Here is an 11723-nt window from a genome sequence, read left to right on the forward strand (position 1 = left end):
TAACCGCCGGGAGTGCAAACACCCCCCCCATATATCCTTAACTTGCACTATTCTCCTTACTATTTCTCAACTAGTAACTCTTACGCGAAGAATTTCGAGCGATTTATTCATAATATTATCTAAAGTTCAATCGCATCTCCCACATAAAAAAAAAAAAACAAGGGGCCCTTTTTCCTTCTTCCCCGGGCCCGATATCTTTCCTTTTTCCTTAACGGGCCGTCCTGGATGAGGTTAGGAATATGTACTGTAGAGTAATTACTATACGTGGTACAGTACCGATACTCAGTACAGTAACTTACTTTACCGTGGAAAAACGTCTTAAAATATTTTTCGACAGGGATGCCCCACCGTGAGCCTTAGCATCAAACCTTTAAAATTACCCCTCCACCCCTCCGTCGTTAGACGATTTGGCTTCCCTTAATCCCCACTTCCCTTCTTCCTTGCTACCGCTCCCTCCAAAATCGCTTCATCTCTGTGGAAATTTTTTGCAAGACCCCTTTCTAGGGTTTGTGACACTCAATTCCTCTCGGGAGCCTCGTCTGGTATTGGCGTGAACACAGACCTCTGTGGACAGAACCTTTCTAGAACCCGTCCTTACAAACTATATCATACGAAAATGAGCGAAGCCGTTCATCCCACTATTCAAGGTTAGCCCTGTTACATACACTTTACGTTTTCTTCCGGGGCTCTTTGGAAGCTAGTGAAGTGTTATCAATTACTAAAATATCTAATATTCTAGACGGCTGGTTCCGCGAGGTCTCCGAGATGTGGCCTGGCCAGGCCATGACTCTCAGGGTTAAGAAAGTCTTGCACCACGAGAAGTCCAAGTACCAAGATGTTTGTTTGATCCTTTAGCACAGTCAAGGCCCCTCCGGGATCACATGAATTGACCCCCTTTTAAAGGTCTTGATCTTTGAGAGTACCGACTACGGCAATGTTCTTGTCTTGGACAATGTTATCCAATGCACCGAGCGCGACGAGTTTGCGTGAGCATTCACTTTCCACCTGCACCTTGTAAAACAACTAGGGCTAATTATCCTACCTGCTTAGCTACCAGGAGATGATCACCCATCTTGCAATGAACTCCCATCCCAACCCCAAGAAGGTTCTTGTTATTGGGGGTGGTGATGGTGGCGTCCTTCGTGAGGTCGTCAAGCATGAGTGTGTTGAGGAGGCTATTCTCTGCGATATCGATGAGGCAAACTTTCACAAAAATACCACTCAGAGTAGACGATGCTTACCTATACTATAGGCTGTTATCCGCCTCTCAAAACAATACCTCCCTCACATGTCCAAGGGGTTTGATCATCCCAAGTCTAAGGTTCATGTTGGAGACGGATTCAAGTTCCTCGAGGACTACAAGAACGAATTCGACGTTATTATTACCGACTCATCGGACCCGGAAGGTCCAGCAGAGTCTCTCTTCCAGAAGCCCTACTTCGAACTTTTATTTGGAGCTTTGAAGGTATAATATCGATATACCAAGTGTTTTTTCAATTGCATATTACTAACTATAAATGACCACGTTGATAGGAGGGTGGTGTGATCACCACGCAAGGTTGTCGGTTCTCCTTTTTTATTGCAATGAATTTCCCCCCTACGACAAAGGACTTGAAAGAGCAAGGGAGAGATTGGAAGAACAGAAGTCTTTTTTATTCTGTTGGAAAGTGTGCTCTGTGGCTTACTGTGATACCCTTCGCTACAGTGTCGAACATTTTCTCCTCATCTCACCCTGCGCTCAAAATCTCGACTCTTCTTCTCCCTTCCCCCCCTCCTCATTCATATCTCCCTTTGCTTTCCTCAGCCTACAACGGTAACACGGCTGACCCAATTCCCCTTCTTTTCTTTTGACAGCCGAGAACCAGTGGCTTCACCTGCAGCTTATTACCGACCTTAAGAAGTCGTGCCGCGAAGTCTTCCCGGTTGTGGAATACGCCTACACAACAATTCCCACCTACCCATCCGGCCAAATTGGTTTCATGGTTTGCTCCAAGGATGCGAATAGGGACGTCTCCAAGCCTCTCAGGACCGTATCCGACGAGGAGGAGCAGAAGATGTACAGATACTACAACAAGAGGATCCACGAGGCAAGCTTCGTGCTGCCCACTTTCGCGGCGGCAGCTTTGAAATAGGTGCATGGAAGGTTTAGAAAATAAAAGTTTGTGATGGGGATTGATTTCAGGTTATGGGAGTTCTCTTTTTATCGTGTTCTAGAGAGGTCTCTATATCACCGGGTATCGGGAACGCATGATTTCGCGGCTGCGACAAGCTAGTAATTGTGACAAGCCGTCTGAACACGCAAGCAAACGCTCGCAAGATATCCCAAATTGGTATGATATCGTACGCAAAATACAAGCCAAGGAGACTTTCCCGGGCGGAAAATAGAAAAATGACTATCGTACACGATGAGGAAAGTAAAGCAAATTATACACGCAGTAAAGCATAAAACCCTTGTTTAAAATCTCACCCTTTGCAAAGTCGGCTTCCAATCGAGAGGGTGTGTCTCCTCCGTGGCATCCCCGTCTTGTTTCCAGACCTTGACTACAATCACCGAATTCAACTCATTAGCCACTGCAATACCGCAACCCCCCCCCCCAAAAAAAAAAGGGGAATGAGGCAGAAGAGAAACATACTAGTTTTATCCGCCTCCCCAGTGATCAGCCTCAGCCCGGTCCTGTCAAAAGTGCTGCAGAAAACACCCTGCTCAGCATCCAGCGATCCGGGCTGGGCAATCGTGTCAATCTTCTGAAACCTATGTCCGGACTTCCAGTCGAAGAAGCACATTTCTCCATTATCCGCTAGCAAAAAGCCCAAATCAGCGCCCCCCCACAAAAGGAAAAAGAAAAACATTGAAGAGGGAAAAGTGCAAACCTCCTGAAAACAAAACATCATCTTCATTAACACTAAGGGTATTAACGATCCCCCCGAACCCCTCGAAATTCTGCATGAATGCTCCTTCAGGACACTTCCACTGCTTGATACTTCCCGCGGACCCACTAGCGAATGTGAATTCCTTCGGATGCGTAGCAAGAGCTCTGACACTCTTCTTGTGATGGGTGAGCACGGCCATGCTCTTGCCCGCAGCCAAGTCCCAAAGACGCACAGTAGAGTCCATAGATCCAGTAATGACCTGGGGATCCGCCTCCTGTGCGACGACGGATGATACAGTACCCTGGTGACCGGACAGGACCATGACGTTTGTCCGCGTGCGCATGTCCCAGACTCTAGCTACGCCATCTCTGCCCGATGTGATGAGTACGTCAAGCGTCGGGTGGAGTGCGAGAGAGTAGACACCAGAGAGGTGGCCGTGGTAGTGGCGGATCACACGATTACTTTCGAGGTCCCAGCATTTCACCATTTTGTCCTCGCCGCAGGAGAAGAGGTACGGATGGCGCGGGGACACGGCTAGTCCCCGTACAGTGGAGATATGACCTGTTAGCGTCAGGCGGAGGCTGCCAGAAGCTAAGTCCCAGATCTTCACGGTTCGATCGCCGGCGCCGGTGCAGAACCATTGGTTCCCAGGCTCCACGGCGAGCGCCCGGACCCAGCCTAGATGTCCGGAGATTACGCGCATGAGCTTCCAGGGCGGGTGCCACATCGGCTTGATCTGCTGGGCCGCGGCGTTGTTCTTACGGACTAGGCTGCTGCCCGGTAATTCCCTCTGCGCAGTCCCCGTCCCCATTCCACCTCCTACCCCTGCACCACTGCCGGCTGGCGCACGCCCCCGTATCGTCAACGACGTCGACGTTGACGTACTTCCAGCTTTAGCAGTCACCCCCTCGATCATCTTCATGGTGCTCCCATCCACACCATCCACCTCCGTCAATAGCGGTTTTGAAACTACCGGAGCGACACCACCACCAATGCGCTTCTTGTTTTTCGCTGCGGCTTGTTTTGCCGCAAGCGCAGGCGGGAGTTCACGCACTGTTGCGTATTCGAGGCGGATTTTTGAGCTTATGGATTCCTTGCGGCTACTTGATATTAGCGCTAGCTGATACGGATGCATAGGTAAGGTGAAGATGGGGGGGCGTACGCAGTGTCATCATCCAGCAAGAACGGATTCCCAAAATCGGAGGCGAACACTTCACGTGTGCGTTTAGCGGATTCACGGATGAAATCCTATTGTCCCTTTAGCTTTCTCGCATATCCTAGAACGCGGGGGGGGGGCTAGTAGCCACCTCGACAGGTCTTATTGCGTGAGTGGTGCCTGGCGGTGCGATTGCTGTTGGTGAAGCCATGGTTTGTATGACGAGGGTGGATGGATGGGTGAGTTGGGATGGGTTGTTGAGGCATCTTTTCTTCTCGGATGGAGCTTTGGATGCTAGCGCATGATTTAGAGCCTCGTTCAACATCCTTGCGAGGCTTGGCACGGAGGTCTGATGCCAAGTAGTCATGGAGGAGCACTCGGTTTAATTGGTGGGGCAGGAATAGGCTCCTTTAGTGCTAGACTAGTATCATACCGCGCTCCCCTAAGCTCCGGAACACCATTCAATATTTGAAACTTGATAGACTACTTGATAGGGTGCCGAGAATGATAGGGTGGGGAGAATCACCGGCTCTCCCTGATGAGTCAGCCCTTCTCATTCAAGTTAAGCACCATATTTCCTCCAAGGGAAGTGATGGTTCTCGCTGCCCTATCGTTCTCGGCACCCTATCAAATGGTCTATCTTTTGGAGGCTTTAGCAGCCCCTCGGCGTCTACCTACAATCCCTCTAACAACGGAGATATATATTCCCAAAGTAACCACTAAATCAAGGACGGCTCCCTGATGCCTTTAGAACATTGTGACAAGAGACATCACATTATAGCGTGCAAATGGGGTTGGATCCATATAGTCAGTCCCGCATTAGTGCTCTAAGTTCCCCAGATCCCTTCCACCAAAGCCATAAAGTTAATGCCGGTACCAGGCTATATATGTAGGCTTAAATATGATGGACCTTCATGCCCACCTGCAGGACATGGCGGTGAGTAGCAAGCTCCCTCCAAAGGACTCGATCTTCCTTGCACTAAAATAGGAGTAAACCACGGAAGAGTAGGTAGACACCAGAGTGTTGGCAAGGGGTGATTAGATCAAAAAGGACGATCCAAGTAATTTGACAATTTCGCACAAACATGGGACATGCAGGGGAGCCAGAAGAGAGGAAGACCAATATGCCTGAAAAATTGATCCCTTTATCACTTTTTGAATAGATACACGATGAAAGTAGCCCAACCGAAAGCAGAAAAGAAAACCCTAGCGATTTATTCGTCGGGAACTAGAAGGTATTCTATCAGCAATTTATCATAGAGAGGCAGTGAAGAACATACTCTCAATCTCGCCAGACGAGATATCGTCAGAGACGTCCTTGGGGGAGCGGCCATCCACCTGGCACCCGACAGAGTAGGCGGTTCCGAGTATCTCCTTGACAGTTCCTTTAAGCTCGCGAGCCAAAGACTTGAATCTCATGGTTCGGGCAATCTCAATGATCTCGTCGAGAGGGATGGACTTGGTGTGCTTGATGTTCTTCTCCTTCTTGCGGTCTCTGGGAGGCTCCTTGAGGGCCTTGATAACGAGGGAGGATGCAGAGGGAACAACGGAAACGGCGGCCTGACGGTTCTGAATGGTGAGTTTGACGGTGACGCGGAGACCTTTCTATATCTCACAGAAAATATTCATATTAGCTTTTTGGTGCCCTGCGGCTAGCACACGTAGGTAGAGAGGAGGCATACCCAGTCACCGGTCGCCTTAGCAATATCTTCACCAACCTTCTTGGGCGAAAGACCGAGAGGACCAATCTTCGGCGCTAATGCGGACGAAGCGCCTACCTCACCACCAGTAGCACGAAGGTGTCTTCCAAGACCGAAAAATCCCAATTGTTAGCCAGACCTTCAGGTAAGGTACAATATGGGATAAATATTTTTCATGTTTTTGAAGAACTCTGCACATACATGATCTTGACTTCAGAAGGATCGAACTTTGGAGCTGCTCTTATGTTAGCCAATTTATTGTTTAGTAGGAGATTAAAACGTACGCATGGCGACTGATTTCTGGTGGGGAAGTTGGGTGTCTGTTAGTTTGTCGTGATGGCGGTCGTTGGTGGTTGGTCGCAGTTACGATAAGTCGCCGAAAGTTCGGCTCAGAACGAAATTTTTGGAGGAGTTCTCGCGGGTGTGGGGTGGTGTGAGGAAGTCACGGTTGTGGACTTAAAGGGTTGTAACCCTAATTGCCAAGACTTGGCGTGTTTCTTAAAAGCTTATCCTTATGATACGCCATCCAAAACCTGCACCAAGAATTTAGTCATTAAATTTTTCAAATAATTATACACTTCGACAAAAGTTAATATATAAATGAAATCAAAAAACCAATAATCGATTTTGAGATATTATTCCTAGTGATTCTATGAAAGTTTGAGGAAGAATCATTAACATATGGTGACAACTAATAGTAGGTTTAGGATAGTGCTAGTTTCTTGGAGGACTGGGTGTTACATGCTGCATAGAGCACGGTACACGTTATAAACGCACTGCACACTGCACCATAACACCAATTCTCACTATTATAATAAGTTGTGGACTGCCACAATAGCCAGGGGTCTTAGAATATCATACGAGTTGGTAATCTATCGTATTTGCGAGAAGGCGGGGATCCTTCAATTTTTCGCAAACCTGGGCGCAATCACATACAGCGCCCACACCCCCTAACTGCTTAAACAAAGTGGAAGAAAAGAAGAAAGCAACAACTTTTGCTACCTTGCTCCATCGAGCATACACATTCACGTAAAAAAAAACAATTTCATATATCCAACTTTAATTTTTTCCCAGTTTCAATCATTTTACATCCCCTCAGCCTTCGACTCCAACCCATTGAAATTTATCTTAACACTCGAAGGTTTCAGGGTCGTCAACGGGGAGGTCAAGCTCGCCGTCAGCATGGATGTAGCCGGTCGGCTCGAAATTGCCTTGGGCAAAAACTATGTTAATAAAACCACGATATAGGTATCTCATCACGGATTGAACTCACTTTGCTCGCTGCACCTAAGATGGCTATCAGACTTGCCTGTGCGGTGTCTTCATGGATACCAACGCCCCAGACTACCCGCTTCTCGGCCTCAGCACTACCAGAGATGTCGCACTCAATGAAGGTTGCTGCCTTCACACTCTTTCCACGGCCAATGGCGTGCTCCTTATAGTCCAGGACGTCAAGCTCTACGCCGACAGTGCGGAGGGCATCAGCCAAACTGGAGATTGGCCCATTGCCAACACCCCTGATGGAACGCTCCCTACCATCCACGGAAATGATACCATGGAATGTCCTCTTAGCGTTTGCAGATTGCTTGCCCAAGACTGGGTTAGGAGAAGTAGAGCGGTCCGTAGAAAACTCGTAGTCGATTAAAGTGATTCGGGGAGCCGATTTGAGGTGATATTCTGTTTCAAAAAGGGCCTGAATCTCCCCAGCTTCCAACTCTCGACCGAGGTCCTCTGTTTCTTTTTGAACAATCTTTGAGAAGACGATCTGGAGGCCACGAGGGAGATCTAAATCCAAAGCACGCTGGATGACCCAGGCAACTCCTCCCTTCCCGGATTGTGAATTGACTCGGATGACAGCTTCGTAGGTCCTACCAATATCTGCGGGGTCCAAAGGAAGATAGGGGATTTGCCACTCGTCATCATCTGCTGCGTGGGCCTTCTCGCGGAGCTTGAAACCCTTGCGAATTGCATCCTGGTGAGATCCAGAAAATGCACACACGACCAATTGCCCTCCGTATGGTGCCCTCGGATGCACGGGAATCTTATTGCAGTCCTCAACAACGTTAATAATGTTGGTGATGTCCGAGAAATCAACATTAGGGTGGATTCCCTGGGTATACAAATTCAGTGCGAGTGTGACTAGGTCGACATTTCCGGTGCGCTCCCCATTTCCAAACAAGCACCCCTCTACTCGGTCCGCGCCAGCCATTTGTGCGAGCTCAGAGGCAGCGGTAGCGCAACCACGGTCGTTATGAGGATGCAGGGAAATACAAACCTTCTCCCTTTCGCTAATGTGACGGCAGAAGTACTCGATCTGATCGGCATAAACATTTGGAGTGGACATCTCTACTGTCGCAGGAAGGTTGAAGATAATCGGGTTCTCCTTCGTCGGCTCCCATGCCGCCTTCACAGCCTCACAAATCTTAACAGCAAACTCCAAGCTGGTATCCGAGAATGTCTCTGGTGAGAACTCATACGCCCACTCTGTTCCCTGAGCATTCGGGTTATCCTTCGTCAAACTCCTTACCAGCTTTGTTGACTTTACTGCTAACTCTACTGACTGCTCCTCCGTCATTCCGAAAACAATTCTCCGGAAGCACTCGGATGTAGCCAAGTAGAGATGTACAATTGCCTTATTAGCACCCTTCAAGGACGCAATCGTCCGCCGGATAAAGTCCTCACGACACGGTGAGAGAACCTGAAGCCAAACGTCGTCGGGTATTGCACCAGGGGTTTCGATCAAGCGACGAGTGAAGTCAAAGTCTGTTTGCGAAGCCGAGGGAAAGGAGACCTCAATTTCTTTGTAGCCAATGTCAGTTAACATTTTGAAGTACCGCCATTTTTGATCTCCGTCCTGTTGGAGAGGAAGCTTGTTAACATCGTTTCCTGTAATTGCGGCGGCGAGGAAGAGGGAGAAGGAGCCCCACCATAGGGTCGATCAAGCTCTGGTTTCCGTCTCGCAAATCGGTAGACAGCCACCGCGGAGCTTTGTCGAGGGTTTTTGAAGGCCATTGTCGGTCTGGCAAGTGCACGGGCTTAAAAGCTTGATATTTCTTGGAGGGATCCTTAAGCCTGTAAACATTTCGGTTAGTCCGGAGTAAAAGAGAGGAAGTAAACCCCCAAAACTAGGAAAGAAAGTTTACTCACATAGGCATCTTTAAACTAATCCCGAGAATTTTTTATCCTGCTCGTGTCTGGCGGAAGTTTTGAAAAGGTAGAATGTCTGGAACAAAATTTGGGTTTATTTTTAGGGAGGTGAGCAAAAGTTTGCACCCTTAAATAAAGAAAAAATGGGCTCTTTGAGATTCGGTAGGTCGTTGCCTCAGGTAATTTAATTTAAACTTTTTTTTTCTCTCCACCACTGGCGCTGTGTGACTCATCAAGCAGCCCTTCTCTCGGTCGGGTCAGCCGTTTGATCTGGTCCCCAGACAAACCTATTACTATCCCATAAGCTGTCGAGACATTCCGGTCCATTTTAAAATCTGTAACACTAGCCTATTGAGGAATAGTCTTGAGCACCTTCTTGACCTCATCTCATCCAGCAATAACACGGCCAGGACAGGAAAACCTCGCAGCCAATATCAAAATGCCACCAAAGCAGAAAGCTCTTGCGGATATTCCACTCAATGCAGCGGACTCGGTGAGTAGTTCAACTCATCCTTTGAAAAGGCAACGAATACAGCAAAAGCAAGCTACCAGCTTGCCGATAGCTCCTACTCCTCTTCTACAAGAAAAAAGGTCACTATTGAAGCAGCGCGCCCATGCCCAGTCACTTCCTTCTCTTCCCCAATTCCAGCCGTTCCACTCCCCTTATTCAGAGCACTCCTCAGAGGTATAATCCTGCTTCTGCATAGAGTGTATTTGTAAAAGCTAAATCCAATAGTAGGCCTTGGTACCAGTAGAGTGCAAGCATGATCCATATGCTTTATTTTCACTCTTTTTTACCGATGAAACTTTTGTGGAGCTGGCCGCCAATACAAATAAGTATGCGGAGATGAAGCAGAAGGAAGTAGGAGGACAGCAAGGGGTAAAGAAGGCAAGACCGCAAGGGAAGTCGGTTTTTAAAACGAGTAGCCAAGGATCCCGGAAATGGTTTGCGACTTCTACTGGTGAGCTGAAGGTCTGGTTTGGATTGACAGTTAAGATGGGCCTCCATTGAGAACCATTTAATGCTCTTCATTGGTCCAAGGAAGCAAGGAATGGTTGGCGAAAGACTTTACTGCGTCCTGTACTCCGCCACCGCTATCTCTTGGTACCCCGCCACTATAGAGTCCCTAAAAATTCCATGTCTCTCACGCGATACCAGCAGATCAAGCAGTATTTTCATGTTTCAGATCCCACAATTGAACTCGATCGAAAAAACTGGTATAAAAAGCTTAGCCCATTGGCAGACCAACTCCGGGAGAGGTTTCAACAATACTTTCTTCCTGGAACCAAGGTGGCGATAGATGAAATGATGGTTAAGTTCTGTGGACGAAGTCTACATACTCTAAAGGTCAAGAACAAGCCAATCAAACAGGGCTATAAGATATTTGCCCTCTGCTCTCATGGCTACACATATGGGTTTCTCTGGTATTCAGTCTCACAGGGCATTGCTGAACTGGTGAAATTGGACCACCTAACCCCGACTGCCTCTGGTGTCTTTCAGCTTGCTAAGCTCTTACCAGAGAGAAAGAGATGGAATTTAGTACTGGATAATTACTTTACTAATGTGCCTCTCTTTCAAGAGCTACTAAAGGTTGGAGTTGGTGCAGCGGGTACCACAAGAGTAGATGCACAAGGCTTTCCACCTTGTTTAAAAATTGAGAAAGCAGAAGCAAAAAAGGTTCTACCTTGGGGCTACTTAAGTGGTGCAGTGGTAGAAAATACATGCTGCTTAGTCTGGCAGGATAATAATTCTGTTCTTTTTATGACCACCTATCACGAGATAGATACCACGGTTGAGCGAATTTGCCGTCGGCCTAAAAAAACAAGCACAAACGCAGCAATAGTACAAAGAATCTTTGGTGACAAGCCCCGGAAGGCACTACCCATTCCTACCTTTATTAACGACTACAACTATCATATGGGAAGTGTGGACATTGCCGATCAGCTGCGTAGCTATTACTGTACGCAGCAGAGAGCCTCCCGCAATTGGTATCCTCTATTCTATTGGCTTTTAGACACATCTATCATTAATTCCTATCGTCTGCTCAAAACTCTCTACTCTCACAACAAGGTGCGAAGTCAACACTACCTCTTCCATGAACAGCTGGCCAATAGACTCATCGATATTGGCTTATCGGAGACCTTGGACTCAGATATAGTTGAGCCATCACCACCGCTCCACTCTTCAGATTCTGCTCCTACCGCACTCAAGCCACCCACCCTGAGCCAAAACTACAGCTTTTCGCCTTCTTTCTCACCCATGGTCAATCAATCTCACCCGTCTCCTACGCCCAGTCAAACACCCCAGTCCTCATCAGCCAGTCAGCATACCTAGACCCAGACGACTGCAGGAGACTCAGAGCATATACTCTACATTTCTGCTCGGTCAAAACCTCCTGTACTCGTCAACTTCCCTCCCTGGCCGAGCCACTTTTATGACCAACAGCCAACCTATACTCGCTGTGTATTATGTAGATGGAAAAAAGTAACTGGAAGTGGTTTGAAGGTTCGGTCAGTAAATAAATGCTGTCGGGAGTGTAATCTTTCCTTATGTTACGAATGTTTTGTCGCATCTCACTGTAAATAGTCTTCTGTTTTATATCATATGACACTACACCTTACTCAAATAGGCTAGTGTTACAGATTTTAAACTGGACCGGAATGTCTCGACAGCTTATGGGATACACGGAAGCTTTCAACTACCGTATACTGTACGAAGGAGGTAGGGGAAAGTCTGGTGAACGTGGCAGTGCATGTGGCAGTACATGTGGTAGTGGCATTATATGAGAGTGGTTTGTGACGTAGTTATTGCAGCATCATTGGCCCCAGTGAACTGTGGTCTCCCCTTA

The 11723-nt window shown here is 47.7% G+C and overlaps 4 protein-coding genes; 1 reads left to right on the plus strand and 3 right to left on the minus strand.

The window, feature by feature from the left end:
- Nucleotides 1-423: 423 nt before the first annotated feature.
- On the plus strand, nucleotides 424-2132 carry GSTUM_00008875001 (uncharacterized protein; the record flags this gene model as incomplete). XM_002840335.2 has 7 exons in its annotated part: nucleotides 424-647; nucleotides 740-837; nucleotides 904-986; nucleotides 1051-1165; nucleotides 1253-1465; nucleotides 1534-1558; nucleotides 1855-2132. Exons 1-7 carry the CDS (start codon nucleotides 617-619, stop codon nucleotides 2130-2132), a joined length of 843 nt encoding a protein of 280 aa, XP_002840381.1. The 5' UTR covers nucleotides 424-616.
- Nucleotides 2133-2251: 119 nt separating this feature from the next.
- Nucleotides 2252-4394, minus strand: GSTUM_00008876001 (uncharacterized protein; the record flags this gene model as incomplete). XM_002840336.2 has 5 exons in its annotated part: nucleotides 2252-2541; nucleotides 2634-2798; nucleotides 2872-3971; nucleotides 4034-4119; nucleotides 4179-4394. 5 exons carry the CDS (start codon nucleotides 4392-4394, stop codon nucleotides 2456-2458), a joined length of 1653 nt encoding a protein of 550 aa, XP_002840382.1. The 3' UTR covers nucleotides 2252-2455.
- A 742-nt stretch (nucleotides 4395-5136) lies between these two features.
- On the minus strand, nucleotides 5137-6253 carry GSTUM_00008877001 (60S ribosomal protein L12; the record flags this gene model as incomplete). XM_002840337.2 has 6 exons in its annotated part: nucleotides 5137-5255; nucleotides 5308-5632; nucleotides 5710-5830; nucleotides 5929-5962; nucleotides 6012-6047; nucleotides 6214-6253. 6 exons carry the CDS (start codon nucleotides 6251-6253, stop codon nucleotides 5242-5244), a joined length of 570 nt encoding a protein of 189 aa, XP_002840383.1. The 3' UTR covers nucleotides 5137-5241.
- Nucleotides 6254-6572: 319 nt separating this feature from the next.
- On the minus strand, nucleotides 6573-9022 carry GSTUM_00008878001 (uncharacterized protein). XM_002840338.2 has 4 exons: nucleotides 8875-9022; nucleotides 8655-8799; nucleotides 7001-8581; nucleotides 6573-6938 (listed from the first exon to the last, which is right to left on the minus strand). Exons 1-4 carry the CDS (start codon nucleotides 8880-8882, stop codon nucleotides 6813-6815), a joined length of 1860 nt encoding a protein of 619 aa, XP_002840384.1. The 5' UTR covers nucleotides 8883-9022; the 3' UTR covers nucleotides 6573-6812.
- Nucleotides 9023-11723: the final 2701 nt, after the last annotated feature.

Source organism: Tuber melanosporum (genome assembly GCF_000151645.1).
Source record: "Tuber melanosporum whole genome shotgun sequence assembly, scaffold_5, strain Mel28".
Lineage (NCBI taxonomy): Eukaryota > Fungi > Ascomycota > Pezizomycetes > Pezizales > Tuberaceae > Tuber > Tuber melanosporum.

Bases quoted from the DNA above. Each gene is read 5' to 3' on its own strand.
- GSTUM_00008878001 (XM_002840338.2), bottom strand. The intron at 8,582-8,654 runs GTGGGGCTCCTT...CCTCTCCAACAG, and splicing joins AGAGCTTGATCGACCCTATG to GACGGAGATCAAAAATGGCG. The intron at 6,939-7,000 runs GTGAGTTCAATC...TTTTTGCCCAAG, and splicing joins TCTTAGGTGCAGCGAGCAAA to GCAATTTCGAGCCGACCGGC.